The 20940-nt window shown below is 38.5% G+C and overlaps 1 protein-coding gene across 1 annotated transcript; it reads left to right on the top strand.

The window, feature by feature from the left end:
• Nucleotides 1–571: 571 nt before the first annotated feature.
• GNG11 (G protein subunit gamma 11) lies at nucleotides 572–4729 on the top strand. Its single transcript, XM_030307963.1, has 2 exons — nucleotides 572–797; nucleotides 4309–4729. Exons 1-2 carry the CDS (start codon nucleotides 702–704, stop codon nucleotides 4432–4434), a joined length of 222 nt encoding a protein of 73 aa, XP_030163823.1. The 5' UTR covers nucleotides 572–701; the 3' UTR covers nucleotides 4435–4729.
• Nucleotides 4730–20940: the final 16211 nt, after the last annotated feature.

Here is a 20940-nt window from a genome sequence, read left to right on the forward strand (position 1 = left end):
ATTCAACAGACGTGGTGGGTGTTTCTGAGATTACAGGTCAGTTTCACTTTCCTCTTGGGCCTTTTCTTAAGCGTTCACATTTCCCACAGTACACATGTAGATTAACTGGGGAAAAGGAACATGCTGTATATTTTTGAAACTCTTGGAGAGGTGAAGGGTCGTTATTTCCTGCAGGGTAGTGTCCTCCTTTTCTTGCTTCACAAACAAAACCCGGATGTGACTTGGAAACGGAAAACAAAACAAAACAAAAAAGGAACAAAAAGTAAAACTTTACAGTTGTTTCTCCAGGAAAGTGGGTTAGTGCAGCCCCAACCCTCGGGCGGCAGCCCTGGCCGGTCCCGCGCGGGCGTGGCCGACTCGGGAGCCGGCAGAGAGCCAGCATCCCGCCCTGAGATCCCGCAGCAGCGAGCTTCTCAGGCTCCTTCCCAACTCTACCGTCCCCGGGCTCGCAGGGCCCGGCCACCCGGGGTCGTGGGAGCCCTAGAGAGATCCTAGGGCGCTGGGCAGGGCCAGCAAGTGGAGAAGACCCGGGGACAGCTGAGCGCTCAGGGCTCTGGGGGCCACCTCGGGGAGGCGGTCCCGTCCTGAGCCGGAGGGCGGGGTGCGCGGGCACCACAGTTACTTGGGGACGCGCCCTGGTTCGCCGCACTTCCAGCCACTCCACTTGCAGAGCAGTCCTCCGGCCCAGCTCTGGGCTGAAAATGCCGGCCCTTCACATCGAAGATTTGCCAGAAAAGGAAAAGCTGAAGATGGAAGTTGAGCAACTGCGCAAAGAAGTGAAATTGCAGAGGCAACAGGTAAATTGTCCCAGAATATTATTCCCTTCTCTGAAATGAACCAAGGGTGGTTTTGCCTGGTTTGTTACAGTAAAACAGTACAGCTTTTTTGTTCTTTGGTTTCTCACTCCTCCCCGCCCCCCCCACCAGCGTCTCTTGAAGTGGGGCTTTGGTTGTACCTGGCAACTGCCAGTTGATGTGGGAAAATCACAAGAGGGAAAGGAGAGCGCAAGGATCCCATGAGTTAATTCAAAGCCAACTGTCAGAGCATCTGAGCCTAGAATGGGGGACCATGGACAAAAAAATTCTGCCCGCTGTTAGACAGTTGGTTTTAAAAACTCAAATTGTAGGAAGAAGGCAGATGGCTATTTCATTCCTTGATCTTTTTCATTAAGGGAAAGACTGGTATTTAAAGGTGTTTTTGTTTTATCACTATTTAATTCATCACAATTTAGGTAATTTGAATTACATAGTTTTGAATTTCAGGAGGCCTCTCCAGAGATATGCAATGAACAGTTCACTGAGGCTTGGAAACAAAACCTTACAATTCCTATTTTTATTTGTTTGTAACTCTCATCCCTTTATATTTCCACTTTGTTTTAGAAGTACGCACAATGAACGAATACAGCATTTTTACACTTATATATAAGTAAGTAATAATACATATACTGATGTGCATTTGAAAACTCTTTTTAGTGATCATGATTAAAAATCTTAGAGACCACTAAAGTGGATTACAAATTTAGTGAGAACATATGCCTCGGTGTTCAGAAGTCTCCACTGAAATTTGTTGGAGATTTTGTAAATTTTACTTCAATTTCTTACTGGTATTATGAGCATGCATTTCTTCCTTTTTTCCTCAATCAGGCAACCTGTAGTCCGGGAATAGGTTTTAGGATAAATATTTTTTTAAAGGAAATGCTCTAATCCTTTCTCCCCAGCAAAAAATAAAAATAAAAATAAATTAATTTCATTTTTCTATGGTTTAATACTAGAAAAAATTAAGGAAAAAATGGAAATTAAGCAGGTATGGTAAATATGCTCACTTGCTTTCCTGCTCTACTTATAGTAAATCTATTCATGACACAGTCCTGTTACTCAGGATGAACATTTTGAGTGATAATTGGAAGATGCAGGTGTTTTGAGTTTTACTCTTTGTTCATTTCTTTTCTCAAATTTAACCTTTCATCTCCAAATCCCTATGCTTCCTAGATTTTGGGGTGCAAAGTTATTTCTATCCTTGTTCAAAGTTTTTGTAGCTTTAAAAATACTGCTGTGTTTAAAGGAAAAAAACAAAGTTATAAGACCCAAACAATAGGGTAATTTCTTGAAACTTTAAGGGACCCATTTTGTGGATGGCATAGTGCAGTATGTGTTGGCCGCTTAGATTTTTTTCACACATTGCTTCGTAGAGGTTACATATTAAACAGAGTTGCATATACTGAAGTAAAGCATTGTACAAAGTTGTAATATCCTAGTAACAGAGTGTGCAGAATTTACAGGAGAAAAAGAGACAAATGTCTTCTAGGTATTTTAAGCTTCAAATTAGAAATCGGGCAGGAGCCTGGGTGCAGCTGACTGTGTGGAAATTAAAGGTATCATTCATTATTACCCTGTTCCTCCCTGGCAGCTCCCCACCTCCACTCTTTAGGACACACCCTGCTGGATCTGTTTTCCAACTCCAAGTGTATGCCGAGGGCGAAGAAAACATGAGGGATAGCCTTAGGGGATACAAGGAGAGGTGTCTAAATCCTAATAATAATACTCAAACATATGTTATCAGACACTTTGAATTATAGAGTATTAGTGCTATACAAACATTATGGTTCTTAGAGATCCTTCTGTGCTTTCACTTTTAAGGATAAAAAACTGAATCCCAAGGAGGCTAACCACCTTCTTATTTAAGACCTCAGAGATAATAATAGAGCACTTACTGATACACATGTGTTCTGATGCCCAGTTCATTATTCTGTCAATAAATTGTTCATGTCTGAGCTGTGTGCTCTGCTCAGGCCAAGGACACAAAATTCACAGGCTGAATTCTGGCTCCAGCTAATTGTTCAAACCTATCTTCTTGATCGTGGAAGGAAATGCTCAGAGGAGTAATTATTCACTTTCAGAGGCTGCAGATCTCTTCGGAAACTTAATGAAGAAGCCTCTGTAAGAAAGACACAATTTGGGGGAACTCTAATCTTATCCACAAATAGCTCTGGGGAGACAGACCCCAGGTTATAAATACTTGTATCTGTACTTCTGACAATTTACATAAAATGCATGCACTATAAATGTCAACAACAAATAAAAGCAATTGTCACCTGAGAGGGTGGCACTTGAATAGATGGTTATTTCTCCACATTTTAAGTCATATAACTACATCAGCTGGTTTTAATTTTTTAGAACAGTGGTCTTTACATTGTGTGCAAAGAATCTTTGGGGTATGGGAGCAAGATATTACAATTTCTACTTTTGGTTAGATTTTAAGCCTCATCATTTGACAGTTTCCAGTTTATGTTTTATAATTATGCATTATGTATTAACACAGTAGCATCTGTGCTTATTTATAAGTAAATGATTACATATTATTTATAATTATATGCATTTGGGGATAATTATGCAAACGTGTTTTAGTGTTTACCATCGAAACAATTTGAAGATTGCTAATCTAGATTATAAACTTAATGGGAACAGTTTCTTAGGGTTAAGAAGTCTATATTAGAATTTGCTAGAGCTTCTGTAATTTTTACTTCCAATTTCTTATTCATAATGCAGATCTTCACTAAGACACTAGTCCTTCTTTTCCTTGCCTTTTTATTCCTTTTTCTTTTTTAAACTCATTCATACAACCTGTTTCTAAAGGATAGAGTTTCTGAGGAAAGTATTCAATCCTTTCTCCTTTGTAGGAAAAGTTTCAACTAATTACATAAACACAAGAGTCTCAGATAAGCCTAATAAACCTCAGATAAATCTGTTGCTATGATCATTGCCCTCCAGCAGTGGGAAGGGATTCTGAACAGAGACACAAATGGTATGAATAGGCAACCTGAACCTTCCCAGCATCAGGCCTTCTCCAGTGTTTCCATCATTTTGTAAAATTGCAGAACATGGCACACGCCCATAGTAAGTGAGAATTTTGGCAGGATGCAGCCCAAAACATTTGGGGATTATCTATTACTGCACCTGTTCATTAGCATGGGAAATTGAAAATGGGGTATGTTTCAGTTCCTAAAATATTATGGATACACCATAATTGTATTTTAGCAGTGGCAGGAAGTCATATGAGGCACAATGGATAGAAATTGGTGGGGATGATCTGTTTAATACGGTGACTTTCAAACTTTTTGGCCCTCACCATAGTAAGAAAGGTATTTTAGATTGTGTCATTCATATGTAGCATATGTATTACACATGCTTTGTGCTAATATTTTCGTATTATTTCATTTTTTAAAGTGCTGGCTGTACTCAATTAAATTAATTTCACTAAAGTGTAGATGATCTTGACCTAATTCATTCTTTTTTTTTTTTTCTTCTTAAGGTGTCTAAATGTTCCGAAGAAATAAAGAACTATATTGAAGAACGTTCTGGAGAGGATCCTCTTGTGAAAGGAATTCCAGAAGACAAGAATCCTTTTAAAGAGAAAGGCAGCTGTATTATTTCATAAATAACTGGAGAGAAATTTCATCCTGAGTAGAAGAACTAGCTTGTTTTGGTTTTCTGAAATAAAACCAAAATTCTTTTCAAAGAAAGAAAAACAAAATTTAAAGACTTTCTTAAACACTTCTATTGATATGATTATGTATAAAAACTGTTTCTCATCTTTGCTAACTACACACCCTTTTCAAGAGGGCAGAGAGTATCAAACATACAATTATGGAAATAAGGACATTACTTGTGCGTGACTCACCTCTTTTCAGTGTATTGCTTGATGCCTTAAATAAAGTTTTTATCTCTGGAAAGTGCCTGTTGGTGATTTAAAAAGTGTTTTAGTTTTCTTTGTTTTGTTTTTGTGTTTGTTTTTTTGCATTTACTTTTATGTTTTTCCCCTTAACCAGTCACGTGCTTGGGACATGTATCAAAAGTTTAGATGATTTGATCAGGTCTCCAATCCAGCTCTCTCTACTTCAAATCTCGGTTGGTTTACAGTGCTGAATTCTGACTTCTGGGATGTTTTTTACCTAATTGTAACTCTTAGGGAACGGAGTGAGTAGAATTCCTAACATTGACAGGAGCTGGAGTCTCTGAGTCAGGAGCCACTTTAGTGCTTCCCAGGTTTATCATCAGACAGATCTTGTTCAAAGTGTTGCTGCAATAGTGGCCTTGGGAAAGGGCCAGGTTTGGGGTGCTGGAGAAATACCCAGAAGGGCAGCACTGGTATGTCCCTCCTTGGGGAGCTGCATCTCCCACAAGATCTGCAGGTCCTGGGTATGGCGACACTCCAGCTCTGTGGCATTGGCATGGACACTTGGCTCTGCACCTACTCTAACCAGCCTTTTCCAGCAAGCCCAGGCCAACCATACCGCCTTTTCTTCTCCTCCAAAGGGACCAGGTAGTCTTTTTCCCTTTCTAAAATTAGCTTTGACTTCTCATCAATCTGTAGGCATTCTTCACATAGTTTGACCATTCAGCTTTTGTCAGTGATAGGTGTTGCAAATAACCTTCTCTGGTCCATGGCTTAACATTTCGTGGAAGGATGGTAGCTGCTATAGTTTTAACCCCTGGGTGCAATGCACCAAGGTACATGACCCACTCAAGTACTTTATGAAGGCACCCGTAGCACTGACCTCAAAGAAAGGGACCTTTCTTCTTTGAGCATTTCCCCCCACCCCCATTCTGTTGAATGGAAATTGCTCAAGGTTTCAGCCAAAAGAAAGACCAGCACAACCCTTACAGGTTAGTTCCATTCAAATGGGCTTAGTTATTACCTTGCCTTGCAATTTTAAATGTGACACCAGAAGCCCAGGTTTCTCCTTGACTAATTTTTTTCTCTTGCCTAGACCCATACCTTATCAAACCAGAGAGGCATCTGTGACCTCTAGCAGCTTCCTAAAGCATAGCAACCTCCTCGCTCTAAAATTTCTTTTCTTTCCTTCTCTGAGAGGGAACAGGATGCCCCAGCCTTTTGGAAGAGCAGGTTACAGCAAACCAAGAGCAGGGACTATTTCCTTCAGTTTCCTTCTGTTTTCCAAGTGTTGATGCCATTTGGGATTACTGAGAACCCAGGGATAATTTTAGCCCAAAGCATGATCTACTCCAAGATGAGATTTAAGAACAGTAAAGGCATAATTTTTCCAACAGCCAAAGAACAATTAGTATTGGAATGTCATTTCACATTTAAAGTGGCCTGAGATTTTAATGGTTTGGGGCTTAGGAAGTCTGACTTTAATGAGCCATTCATTTCTCTCAAGTCATGGGGTTTTCTTGTGTTGCATGAGGAAACAAGCATCTGTTCTTGTTCTTGGTCAGATCAGATCGCCTGCTTCCTTCATGGAGGGCCAGATCAACACATTTATCCTGTAACTTCTTGAGGATTGTGCATTAGAAGGCTATCCATTTATGTACACCTCCAAGTCCTAGCCTTGACTTTTCATGTACTTTCAGCCAGATGACAGCTTAGCCCACTTTTGGTTGTTCCTTAATAAATCTCCAATCTTATAGATGTTTCCACTAAACCTAATTCTGTTCTTTTTTTCTTACTGTTTCATCATAGTAATTCAGCAAACATGTAGAAGTATAATGAAATCCTCTTGATTTTCAAGTGTTCAACTGCTAAAAACTTATTAGCTTGCATTAGGAAGAAAATGAAAAATATAGCAACTATATATTTGGGTTTATTATAAAAGTAACCTTTAGTGAGTGGGAATGTGTTAAGTAGAATTTAAATCATGGGTTCAATTTCTTGCAAGTATATAGTTGTGTTAATCATTTGGTATCTGATTAAATAGTGACTATGCTTTGGGTATTGAGACTCAGGTTCTATGAACTCATTAAATTAGCAAAATTGGTTTTCCTATTTCTAGGCAGAATCTACATTACAAGCTCACTAGTACATGATATTTTAAGATGGATTATTTTACATGTTGGATGCAAACTGGTGTCTCGATATTTTCTAAATTTGCATTTCCTTGATTTCCTGTATTTTTATAGTGTGATTTCACGTGCCTTTTGACCACGTTCACCCATTTCAATGACCCCAGCCCCCGCCTCTTACAACTACCTCTGTATCTGTAAGCTTGGGTGTTGTTGTTGTTGTTTTTAGTCCATAAAAAAGTAAGATTATATATAGTATTTGTCTTTCTCTGTCTGACTGACTTCACTTAGCATAATGCCCTCAAGGTCCATCCATGTTGTTGCAATGGCAAGATTTCCTTCTTTTGTTATAGCTGAATAATACTCCATTTTGTATAGATATTTCATCTAATTATAATACATTTTTATCCATTTGTCCATCAATGGACACTTAGATTGTTTCCATATCTTGGCTATTGTAAATAATGCTTCAATGAGCATGGGGGTACAGACGTCTTTTCAAATTAGTGTTTTCATTTTCTTCAGATAAATACTCAGCAGTGGAATTGTTGGATCATATGGTAGTTCTAGTTTCAGTTTTTTGAGTTTTTTGAGTTATTGTTTTTTGTAGTGGCTGCACCGATTTGCATTCCCACCAACAGTGCACAAGTGTTCCCCACTCCACATCCTCACCAGCACTTGTTATTTCTTGTCTTTCTGATGAAAGCCGTTTTCACAGGTACAAGGTGATATCTCGTTATAGTTTTCATTTGTATTTCCTTGATGGTTAGTGATGTTGAGCATCTTTTCATGTACCCATTTTTATCTGCTTTTATTTGTTTGAAGGAACATTTTAAGGTTATACAGGAAACCAATAGTAATTTTATAAAGTTTTGATTTTTGTACCCTGTAAATGTGTTATCTACTTTAAAAAGTAAAATTAATTTAAAAATAACAAATGGAAGCAAGTTTTATACTTACTATGTTTAGGATTTGGTGAGTAAGTGTATTTTGATATTAATGTCCTATGAATCAGAAATAAGTTTGTATAGTTAACATGATCTAATAGTATATTTTGATCTATTCAGCTTATCCTGATAAGACAAAAATATTAATAATAATAGTTATTATAGTCTGTTATATTCATTATAAATGAGTCTTAGAAGGATGATAATCAATGAAAAATAAGCCCCTACTTGTAACAGTCTAGGAGAGCAGGGACTAATCAGAAGGTATTTCTCATTTAATAGGGAGGAGAGGGATGGTCATGGAAGGAAAGTACTGTGGGGTATCTCCTGCTAGAATGAACCCTGATACCCTGCTCTGTGTATCAGGCTGTCCTGACCAGGGAAGACCAGGGCATCATCAGCACCTTTTCCATCTGGGCTACATTCAGTCTGAGGAGATGAATCCACAGACCATAAAAAACCATCCACCGGCACTAGGAGAATGTAGAGACTCATTAATGCCATTTCTTCCTTTTCCTTTGAGTTCACACATACATTAAGTGATGACCTCCTTTTTAAACCTGACATTAAAGAGTACCTAACTTCATTGGACAGGAAAATAGGAAAGGGGGATTAAAACAGGTGGTTTATAAATTTCAGAAATTGACCTTAAAGTAATTGTGCAAAAATTACACTTAAAATGGAAGGAAAGATCTTTGTAAAACTACCAGTCATGAAAAATAATTCACATTGGCATATATAAAAATGTATGCATTTATTTATTAAAAACCAAAAATATTTGGAGCTCTATGTGCCAGGTATTGGTTTAGGCCCAAGGGATATAGTGGTGAATTAGACAAAGTCCTTAACATCATGGGATTTACAGAAATTATAATTAATCAGACGTAGGCGGAAATTACAGAGTATATTATGATGTATAGGTTAGGATAACAGGAAAGTGTTTTTTTCTACTTTTTACTGATAACGCTGATGATGGCATAACGATGATGATAGCTTACACAAATGAAATGCTTAATATTTTTTGGACACTGGAGTAAGCCTTTTTACATAGATTATGTCTTTTGATCCTCACAAGTACCTTATATATAGGGAAAATGATTTACACAAAGTCATAGAGCCATTGTAACTGGTAACTGGCAACACAGACTGTGCCTTAAACAATATGCAGTACTGCCTCTCTTACACAAGCCAATATATATGTGCAGAATGAGAAGAACTATTAGCTCAACCATTTTCTGAAGTGGTTTTTGGTACGTGTAGAGCCAGCTCCTATCACCTCAGAAATATTTAGCCCTGATGTATGACATAGCATTTTACAGTAGCTTATTTCAGTTGCTTTTACTGGTTGGCTGGTTGGTGGTTGGGCAGGTTGGTTGGTTTCCTGTAATCACAGCCTAACATAAAAATTTTAACCTGTACCAAGTGGGTGAATTTTGCTTTCTTAGTAAAAATCGTATCACACCCTAAATTTTTATAACAGTGATAAACTCAAATTATATACCAAATAGCATTTGCTCATTTGCTGATTAATGTAATCTCTCAGTTTAGTACTGGAATCTATCTGATAGAGGCTATATAAATTACGGTAGAGTATCTAGAAGAAAGAAATCAGACTCTGTAAGGACTTACTTTCGGTAAGGACCAAAATTATTGAATCACAGCCCTAGAGAATTGCGTTCAGGTACTGAAGAATATTTTCTTTTTTTTTTTAATGTTTATTTATTTTTGAGACAGAGACAGAGCATTAACGGGGGAGGGTCAGAGAGAGGGAGACACAGAATCTGAAACAGGCTCCAGGCTCTGAGCTGTCAGCACAGAGCCCGACGTGGGGCTCGAACTCACGGACCGCGAGATCATGACCTGAGCTGAAGTCGGACGTTTAACTGACTCAGCCACTCAGGCGCCCTGGTGAAGAATATTTTCTAAGAAGTGATCAAACTCAATCTCTGAAAAAACTTGGATGTTTTCTTTAATAAAGTTAGCTACAGGCTTTAGCTTATGTCATCTCATCCTCTTCTTCCTGCCAGCCTGAGACACCATGTTGATGACCCAGTTAACCAGAGTTGGTTTGGGAATTGTTAGGCTGGATTCTCTATGCTATGAGTAGAGCTGTTTGAATGCATAAAAGGTTCTCATGTTTTCATATTGATCAGCATTTATCAGTAAATATCTTCAAATCCCATGTGGAAGTATTCAGATGAACTATAAATATGTAAAAAAAAAATATTTATCCTGCAGAAGTAGTGTATTCATTCAAACTTGTAGCTCTGTTTGGTGTAGCATATGGAAGGAGAGAAAGAGAGTTGGTCTTGGCTTATTGAGTGTTTTGAAATAGTATTGAAACCTGTATGTGTCCCAATCTAAAAGTGAAAAATGAAGAGAGGAGAGAAACATTTAAACATATATTAAATACTTTGAAAACATAGTCTAAAAACTACAGTAAATATTAACATAGGTCACTGATTACTTAAGAACAGTTCAAAGGCCGTTGGTGGTAAATGTTTCATCTTTATAACTGAATTTATGCGTTAGCAAGGAACACCACAACATGGATGTGGGTGCTCTTTAACTGTGAATACTGAGACTTGCCTTTTTTTCTTTTTTTGTTTTAATTCATCTTTCAAAGATCACAAGCAATTGGGGTTTCAGCTGAGTCTTATTTACATACGTTAATATAAAAGATATAAGGTAGAATAAATTAATATTTATTAACGTTTGGATTTTTCAACTGGGAGAGTGAATAATTTAGACATTTAAAAATAGTTTGTTTTAATTTGATTCAACAAATGGGTTAAGGGCCTATAAACATGACACTCTTGGACAAGTTCAGCCAATATTTTTTCTGCATTCTAGGAATTGGCAGTCGAAACAAGTGGTAGTGACATTTATCAAGTCCAATTAATTAAATCAATTTATGTACAAAGTGTAAATGGATTAAGTGAGAAAAAAGGGATAATAAGTGAATGATTACAGTAAGACTAGGACATTTTCTACCTTTTGGGGGAACATTTCATGGATGAGGCACAATACCTTAAATGAAGGAAAATAATTTGTAAAGTATTAAACTAAGAGAAATTTCACTTATTGGGTGTAACTTAGCAGATTAAAAGCATTTGTCAAATGTATAAATCAAAAGCAGAAGGAATCTATAGTTAATTGGACATGCTATCTTCGGTAAAAAAGAAAAAAAAGTCTTTGAAATGCTTTTTCCGTTATTGTGGGTAATAGATTACCCAAATTCAATGCCTGAAAACAATATATTAACGGGGTGCCTGGGTAGTTCAGTCAGTTGAATGTCTGACTCTTGATTTTGGCTCAGGTCATGATGCCAGGGTTGTGGGATCGAGTGCCTCATCAGGCCTGCTTGAGAGTCTCTCTATCTCTCCCTCTGTCCCTATCTCCTATTCATGCTCTCTCTAAAATAAAATAAAATAAAATAAAATAAAGTAAAGTAAAGTAAAGTAAAGTAAAGTAAAGTAAAATAAAATAAAAATAAATAAAATGTAAATAAATAATAGAATAAATAATAAATGAGACAATATATTTATTATTGCTTATGAGTCTACCAGTCAGTTTATAAGGGCCTTGTTCTCTTGATCACAGCTAGCTTGATTGATTCATCTGTAGTCACCCAACGGATGAGCTGAGAGCTAACTAGTTAGCTGGGAGTTGGCTAGGGCAAAGTTGGTGACTGGGTTATATGCCTTTCATCCTTTAACAGACTTTCCTGGACTTGCTCTCATAGCGTGGCAGAGTTCTGAGAAAAGTGGAAGTATAAAAGGTATCTTAAGGCCTAGAAAAAGAACTAGCACACCATCACTTCCCTGCATTCAGTGAAGGAAGACACAAGGCCAAACCAGAATCAAAGGGAAGAAAAATAGAAGCTCCCTCTTGAGTGTAAGAGCTGCAAAATCATATGGCAACGGGTGTAGATACAAGGAAGGGTAGAAAGTTAGGGGCAGTTTACAATCTATCCAACACATTGAGTGAGGATCTTGGCCTTGACCTGGGGCAACAGGAAGCCAATAGGAATAACCTAGGGATACGTGGGAAAAGACACTTTGTTAGAATAAAAGCTAGAAGGTTCCGATGATAAGGCAAAACGTGGGATAGTCATGGCACACACTTAGTAATTCAAAACATTAGGAAGGGGTGGATTAGAAATCTATTGTGAGAGGAGAAGTAGCAAAATGAATTTGAGAGAGTGTCAGTAACTTGACAAATCCTCATAGCTACTGTGGCAAATCCAAACTGCATGAGAAAATGAGCAGCCTCTTGAAAATTAATTTAACTAACTCAGTTTATAAAAACAACAATTTCTAGGAAGTGGGAGACTGAGGTTCTGATTATGCCCTTTTCATCTTATGTTACAGAATAGAAAAGCCTCCTGCAATCTGATGACCTCTTCATGCAGAAGGACTCATTTTCAATGGAGCCAACCTCTGAGAAGTCATAAGATTTATTCCCAGCAACTGACCAGCCAGTCTGGTTGAGGGTAAGGGCTATTATAAGCCAATCCTGCCAATATTTCAGAAACTAAAAATATCATGCCACTCCTTGCTCATCCTCTGGCAGACTGTGTTTCTTTCTAGTCTTTTCCTAATGTTCTATCTTAGATGGCTGTGATCAGAGAGAAATCCAGAGAATTCGGTTTGCTGTTTAATTTATAGTCACCTCCCAGATTTGCACTTGTTTTAATTCTTCTGAACATTCTGCTTGAATCTGGACTTTAGAGGGTTCTACTGATACTTCTTTGGGTATTTGTCTGTGTTAGAATTTTTTTCTTGGCATAAGACTTCTCTTACTAAAGTTGAACTCCTTCTCTTTAATCCTGACCAGTGTTTCTGAGGCTTCTGATTCCTTTTATTATGCCTGAAGTTTCTCACATAATTCCTCATACTTTGTTGTAGTTGAAAGAGTGCGATTTATCTGGAAGGGAAAGAGTTTGCAAATACTTTTTGATTAGTGAGTAACACAGTCACAAGTTTGAGGGCACACAAATCATGAGCTTACAGTCTTCGTGCATCCATTGCGTTGGTAGCTAACTCTGAAAATACGTGATAATGTTATCCTATTTAGAAGGACATTTTCAAAGCAATGGTTAGAGACTTTCCTTCACAAAATTTACTTGAGAGCCTGTACTCTAAACTTTGTGTCATTATCATGTATTTGTATAAACTAAAAACTGGATGCAAGGTTATGTATTTGTCACATATTAAGAGGGCCATAAGGCAATAGTATAAATGCATTTTCCTGAGGTCATAAGTCATATTGGTACACTAGATGGAAGGTTGTCAAACTTTTTCTTTTATTGGCCTCATGGTAAGTATACTAGCCTTTACAAGCTATACTATCTCTGTGGCAACTACTCCAATATGGAAGCAGCCACACACAATAAAGTAGATAATCAAAAGAGTGTGGCTATGTTTCAATAAAACTATTTTTATACAAATAAGCAGTGGGCTGGATTTGGCCCACAGGACTCTGTTCTAGATCAGTGTTTCATGTCATGATCAATTTAGTGGAATGTTACCAATAATTTAGTAAAAAATAAAGTAAAATAAAATAAAACAAATAACATATCAGCCTACATTCTATATCGTGAAAGGGTAAGTATTTATCTTTTGAAACATATGTGTTCAGGTCGACATGCAAAAATTCATTTCTTTTTGTAGGTTCCAGTTGATAAAAGTTTGAAAACTGTTAGTCTAGGTTGTTAGAGCTGAAAGTTCAGTTTTTGATAGTATATAGTAAAGACTTTAACCTTGACCAAATTGAGGCATGGGTTTTCCCTACCTCTCATGTCCCCCCCCCCCCCCCCCCCCCCTTCCAGGTGATCTCTAAGCCCTTTGAATGTCCTAGCCGATAGGAGTGTCTTTGTTTACTTGGGGACTTTGGACCATGCCAGGAAATATAATAATGTGACTTATAGTGAGTCTTGGAGTCTTGTGGTATCAGCTTGATCTCTCAGGAGGCTGGAGACTCAGACCAAGCATGTGGATAGTTGACTGTGGGGCCCCAGTAAAAACTCTGGATACCAAGGCTTTGGTGAGTTTCCCTGCTGGGCAATATCCTATGCATATTGTTGCACATTGTTTCTGAGAGAGAAAGGTGTTGTCCATGATTCCGTTTGGGGAGGGCAACTGGAAACTCCATCTTTGGAACTTTCCTGGACTCTGCTCCATGCATCACCTCCCTTGGCTGATTTTAATCTGACTCTTTCAGCTGTGATGAACTGCAGCTATGAATATAACAGCTCTCAATGAGTTCTGTCAGTCCTTCTAGCAAATTACTGACTCTAAGAGTTGTCTGGGGTACCCCAGAACTTGTAATTGGTATCAGAAATGAAAGGGGTCCTGAGGACTATGTCCTTCTAGTTTACAAGCTGTGGAAGCCATAGGTCAGTGAAATTTATAAGTGTTGTGCTGCAAATTAGTGCAGCAAAACCACAATGAAAGTATCCGGTCTGTAGTCTCCTTATTCAGAGGCTTCTTCCTATTCCTGTGCCTATCCCTGATATTTGTTGACATTTATTGAGTTTATCTGACTTTGTGCCAGGGGCCTTGTTCACATTAACCTGTTTTATCCTCACGAGGACCCTATAAGATTTATACTAGTGATGCAGGCCCGCCAGGTCCAAAGACCCAGAGGGGATCTCGCAGGACAAGCCAAGAGAGTCCTTGGCTTCATGCAGGATAGAAATCAAACATGAGCAGTGACGAAGTGGGAGCAGAGTTTATTGAAATTTATTGAAGAGAGAGAGAGCAGGTACAGGGTGTCTGAGAGACTCAGAAAGGAAAGGAGAGAGTGTCTCATCTTTGCTTGGGGATCAAGGGTATATGTCTGCATCACACACATCTTCTGTATTCCCCTTAGTACCTGGCATAGTCAACCCTTAATAAACAGAGGGTGAAAATGAATGAGGATAAAAGATAGAAGGTATTGGGTTAGAATCTCGTGTATCAGGCACTGTATAATTCCTGTTGGTATAATTTATAATGCACTGAAATCTAGGGGCTCCTGGGTGGCTTGGTCAGTTAAGCTTCTGACTTCAGATCAGGTCATGATCTCATGATTTGTGGGTTCAAGCCCCACATCAGCCCCACATGAGCACAAAGCCCACTTCAGATCCTCTGTCCCACTCTCTCTCTGCCCCTCCTCTACTCATTCTGTCTCTCTCTCAAAAATAAGTAAACGTAATTTAAAAAATCATAATGCACTGAAATCTAAAGTCAAAAAGACTATTCTAACCATCTAATTAATAATTTGGGCCACTTAAAGAATCTAGAAGAAATCTCCCTTTTGAAATTTATTTCCTCCATTTGAAATATATTTAATTGAATTTCTTTTTCCAGTCCTGATTTCAGGGCATGGACGAGGAGATTCACCCATTTACTCACCAGTGGGAGGAAGAAAGATGTTTTCCTGCTCCTCATGTAGTTGATATTCTAGGAAAAGCTAGATTCTTGGGATGAATAGACCAACAAGTAATAAATAAGTGTACCACTAATAGTGACTTCCATTTGTATGGTCTTTTGATATGTTTCGTGCATCATCACATTATTTCATTTGATCCTGAGAGGTACACAGTGTAAGTATTAAACCTGGCGGGATATTGTGATTTATGAATAAATATATATTTGGTCTTCCTCCTGTTTCACAGAGCTCTTAACCCTTCAAATTTCCTATGTGATGAGAGCAACAAAGGTGTCTATTGCTATGTTAATGAGGTGACTTTTAGAAAACACCTAAGGATGGGACTGGTTGCCAGGAGAACCAGCCAGGTGATCAGAGGGTTGGAACTTTTAGTCCTACCCCCTGCCCTCAGGAGAGGGGAGAAGGGAGGGGCCAGAGGTTGGATCAATTGCCAAAAGCCAATGATTCCATAGTGCCTATATAATGAAACCTTCGTAAAAAAAAAAAAAAAAAAAAAAAAAATTAAAAGGACAGGGTTTGGAGAGCTTCTAGATTGGGTGTCTAAGTGGAGATTTAGGGAATGGGAGAGAACATGGAAGCTGTATGTATCTCTTCCACCTGGCTGTACCTGAGTTGTATCCTTTTATAATAAGTCGGTTATCTATTAAGTAATGCTTCTCTGAGTTCTGTGAGCCTCTGTAGCAGATTAGTCAAACCCAAGGAGGAGGACATAGGAACCTCTAATTTATAGCCAGTCAGAAGTATAGGTAACAATCTGGACTTGTAGCTAGTGCTTGAAGTGGGAGGGGGCCAGTCTTATAGCACTGAACCCTTAACCTGTGGGATCTGATGCTGTCTCAGGTAGACAGTGTCAGAATTGAGTTGAATTCCAACACTTCCAGATGATTTCCAAGAATTGCTTGGTGTTGTGTGGGAAACACCCCACACTCCCCTCCAACACTGAAATTGGCAGTCTCAGAACACCTAAAGACCCTATGATTTATTTTCATCCTAGAGATGACAAAATTAAGCCCCCGAGGTCAAGGGGTTTCCAAAGGTTATACATCTAAATCAGGACTTTGACTTTCCTTTGTTTAAATAAATATCCTCAGTTGATGAGCTATTTCTTCAAACATACTTTTTCTTAAACCAAAAGCTCTTAACCTATAGTATGCATGAATATATGTGAAATGAGTTTCAGGAGTCAGCCTTCTGAAATTAATTTAATATATTGTGTATATATCCTCAACATATCTCCTTACTGATGGTAAGTCAGTCTTTTTTATTTTATTTTATTTTATTTTATTTTATTTTATTTTATTTTATTTTATTTTATTTTATTTTATCAGTCTATTTTAATCTCAAAAGTGTTAATAAAAAAACCAAAAACTAAAACAGGATCCTTCCTTAAGAAGGAGATTGCCTACATAACCCATATGAAAGAGGTTGTGTGGACCCTTTAGTTGAGAACAGGTACTGTCTCACTATATTGAGAACCTCCAGGAGACTTGGAGCACAAGCCCTGTGTACCCTCCTCTGTGCCCCATCTACCTCCCATTCCATAGTCATCAGACTGACCCATGTTCCCAATTATCTCCTTCCATTAGCTTTTCCTATTATCGCAATTAGTCCAAGAGACTGCTCCTTCTTCTATTCATTTCCCTTCATGACTTGGGGGCCTCCATTGCCATATCCTCACCCTAACCACCACCTCATGGCCTTCATCTATTGATGTTTGAAGTTCAGACTGCCTGATGTCACCATCCTCTCTTCTTGAATGCAGTTAGTTACCTACCATCCTTGCTTCTTCCTTGATCACATCAGAGAGTTTGATTCCATCCTTCTCCCTAATCTGTCAACTCCTAAGATGAGGTCCCTTTTAACACTTCAAACTTGGAGGTTCTCATTTCCTTAACCCAAGTGATTACAATACTAGTTTTGCACATCCCACTATTCCATTGTACTGCGTTACTTTAATGTATTAAAATACTAATATTTTTGTTGGCATATCACCAATTTGAGATATTCATAATTTCTGTCTTGAGCTATGCCCAGAGAATATGAAAAATGTGAACAAAATGACAGTGAACTTTTTACTTTTTTGTGTGTGTAGTTTTGATTTGTGTTTCTTTAATGATGAGAAATGTGCATGTCTTCTCCTTTCTGCTTTTTGGCAGTGAATTTTTCTAAGGTAAAACTAACCTGTGGTATAAGAAACCAAGATTGTGGTTGCTCTTAGGTGTATGTGTGACTGAAAGGTGATGGAAGGGAGTTTCTGGGATGCTGGTAATGTTTTTGATGTTGGGTGAGTGAGGTCCTTAATCAAACAATTATGCTAATTTTGTGAAATATTTCTTTGTGCTACATTCTCTCATGATATATATGCTTTTTGCTACCACAGAAAATATTCTGAGCTCCCTTCTCCCCTTTGAAACTATCTAAAAGATAATGTTCTTATTTTAATTCTGATTTCCCAGGTTACCAATGCATTGTGAATCTTATGTTTTAATCATTTGTAGTTCTCCCAAAGCCAGTTTCTTCTGCACTTTCTGGGATCCATAACAGGATCTTGAAAATTGTGGGTGGAGGGGAGGGACAACAGGGAGATCAGGGGAGTGTGTGGCAGGGGGCTATGGGAGTAGAAGAGAGTAATGGAGGGTGGGGGGTCACCACCTCATGTAATTCCCAGGCCGTCACTGCAGGCTGATTACTGATGCACTTCACTCTCTTCCTCTTCTTATTCTAAGCCTGGTAAATTGTCAGGGGCCTGACCCCTGGTGCTCTTAGATGATTTATTTAAACCAGGATTTTTTTCATCAATCATCTGAGCCAGAAGGTCAAAGGCACCTCAGGCCTGGACCCTGACCCTCTTTCAGGGGAAGCAGCACCTCGGGCAGAATATAGAATATGATGACAACCACATCCTGCTTTATGATAAATCACCAGCTTAAATATCAAAATACCAGCATTGTCCTTGTGCTTCGGTATTGCAGCCACCACTTCGTTTCTATTATCTTCTGTTCCCCTTTACCTCTGCGTGCACTGGTGTCACTGAAAATTCTTTCACCTTCAATCCCAACCTTGTGAGTTTTCTAGGCCTTCATTCCTCCCTTTCCTTTATATAAATCTGGGTGCTTGTCCACATCCCCCTCTAATAGCCCCCCAAATTTCCCCAATTTTCTCCACATTCTGAGTCTCTTTGCCTCCATCCAGCCTGGCCTGGGGAGTCAGCCGTTTTAACACCATACTTGGATCACTCCAATGTCAGGTAATTTCACACCATCCTTTAAAAGCTTGATAAAACTCACTCAGCTCTCCTGTGGCAAGTCTTGTGGGAAGCCAGGGCCCATGGATGTGAATTCCTGAGACTTACTTTCTCAAGGACACCTCTGGTTCTGAATTCTACCCCACCTACCCCCCGCCCCTGCCCACTGGCATTTTATTTCCTGCTGCCATGCTGTTCTCTGAGTATTCTCTTTATTTCCCCACAACTCTTCTTACAAGGCATTTTTGTATGTAGCAAATACTATTCACTACTTAAAGTGAAGAGGAAGTTACAAGATAAAAAAGGAAACAACCTCAAGTTGAATGTCTGCTGTCTCTGGTACTGTCTTCCTGCTGTCCTTTCTCCAAGCCTTGCTATTCCGTCCTCCAACATATCTCCTCCACATCCTCTATTCACTGCTTTGATTCACTTCCAAATTCCAGTTAATTTCTAATGAAGATCAGTCTCTCTACCATCATAGTCTGGAGTTTCTTCAGCTTCCAGGGTATTGACTAGGTATAGAGAAAACCTGACTAACCTTGGCTAGGCCCTTTGCTGCACTGGGATTCTTTTACTTGCTATTTGAATTCTCCACCGCATCAGTTACCAACTTTCTCTCTTTTCTTCAAGAGTCCAGCCTTGCTTCAGCCCGCCATCTTGCTGGCAGGTGCCCTACCCTCTTACTCAGTAGAAAATGTATCACATGTACACTCTTCCTACTTTTTCTCCTTCCTACAGGAGAATGGTCATCTTTCTTTATTGGTCCCTCTCTTTTCTGATAGGGAAGCAAGCATTTTCCTTTTTTTTTTTTTTTTTTTTTTAAACTAAGACTATCTTTTTGAGCTCTTAAATCCCTGGATCTCCTGGGATATAAGACCACAAGTTATGCTGTCTCCTTTATATTTTCTAATTCTCACCCTTGATTGGTTTCCTCTTTTCTGCCTAAAAATGTAACTTGCCCCAAATCAATGATAAAAACAACAATTGTAATACTAAAACAAAAAGAGAAACTTTCCCTCGTTCCTGCTTCCTGTGTGAGCAATACCCTCCATGCTGTCATTCAATTTCCACTGTTGAGAGCATTGCCTATATTGTTTCCCTCACTCCACCCCTTACTAACTTCTCATTCTTTGAAATCTTGCAATCCCACCTCCATTCTCACTACCCACTTTCTTCACATGACTCTCTGTCAAATCCAGTGCATTTAAGTTTTCCTTCACTCATGACCTTCTGTATCATGGGAAGCTGCTTTCTACTCAAAGCCCTTTCTTCCTTTGACTTCAAAACTTCACCCACCATGCTCCTCTGCCTGCTTCTGCCTCTTGGAGCTTCTCCATCCTGTATGATAACCACTCTTTCCAGCCTCTTATACACAAACATGCCATGACCTCTGCCCTTCACACTTTTCTCTTTACCCCTCTCCATTAAGAGTGTCCCCAGAAATCCTATAATATGCTTCTTCTTTCAGAAACCTCCCATAACCTTATTTTGCCTGCTTAATGATGTAGGTACAAACTACTCAGCCTGGCTTCAAGGTTCTACACCAAACATTTTTAATTGATTATGTCCTTCCATTGTTCTTCTGTATATACCTATCCAGGGGACTGCTGGCTGATAGCTAAGCAAGCCTTAAGCTTTTCTGTATCCCAATTGTTGCAGATGCCATTTACTCAGTCTGAAAACCTGTCTTCCCTCCCCACCTCACCCCTGTGCAGGTGGCCTCAGCATTAGAATGCAGGCTCAGCAAGGGCACTACAACTAGCTCTGGGTTATTCAGATAAGAAACTTGCTTGGCCATTCGCCTTTCTTAATATATTATTCTTAACATGTTAACTTTTCCTCTGTCTGATCTCTTTAGTAATTTTCCACTTTCAGTAGAGAAAAAAAATATAAATTCTATTTATGGAAGTGTTACATGATATTAGAAAGCAAGTCTATTCCTTTTTTGGATTAAGAATTCAAATATGACCCGTGCATCTTCTTTTATAAGAAAGGTAAAATAATAATATTAGAGGGATATTCCTCATATTCCTTTTTTGGATTAAGAATTCAAATATGGCTCCTGCATTTTCTTTTGTATGAAAGGTAAAATAATAATACTAGAATGATGTTCCTCATTTTTGTTTTGTTTTATTTATTTTTCTAACTTTTTAAATTGTACATTTTGCTGGGTGCTAAAGCAGTGGACTCTTATTAGAGAGGCGCTGTGGGTGGTATATAGTTCACAATTATGTCAGTGAAAGCATGATCATACTGTTGACTGGCTTGGCTTAGACAGTAGGAAACATCTGGTAGTTTCCTGATATTTATCAAGACAGAGCTGTGTTTCCTTTAAAAACAGCTTCACATGAACAATGCACTACATAATAGCAGAGGAATTTTATAACACAAGTATAGAAACAAGGATGCAACTATTAAATATAGAAATTAGTTTCAACAACATTAATCAAAAAGTTAATTATACTCAAGAAATACATCAATATTTGTATCTTAGTAAAACATCTTTACTGAA

The sequence above is a fragment of the Lynx canadensis genome, chromosome A2 (genome assembly GCF_007474595.2).
Source record: "Lynx canadensis isolate LIC74 chromosome A2, mLynCan4.pri.v2, whole genome shotgun sequence".
Classification (NCBI taxonomy): domain Eukaryota; kingdom Metazoa; phylum Chordata; class Mammalia; order Carnivora; family Felidae; genus Lynx; species Lynx canadensis.

Bases quoted from the DNA above. Each gene is read 5' to 3' on its own strand.
- GNG11 (XM_030307963.1), top strand. From the start codon at position 702: ATGCCGGCCCTTCACATCGAAGATTTGCCAGAAAAGGAAAAGCTGAAG. The intron at 798-4,308 runs GTAAATTGTCCC...TTTCTTCTTAAG, and splicing joins TGAAATTGCAGAGGCAACAG to GTGTCTAAATGTTCCGAAGA.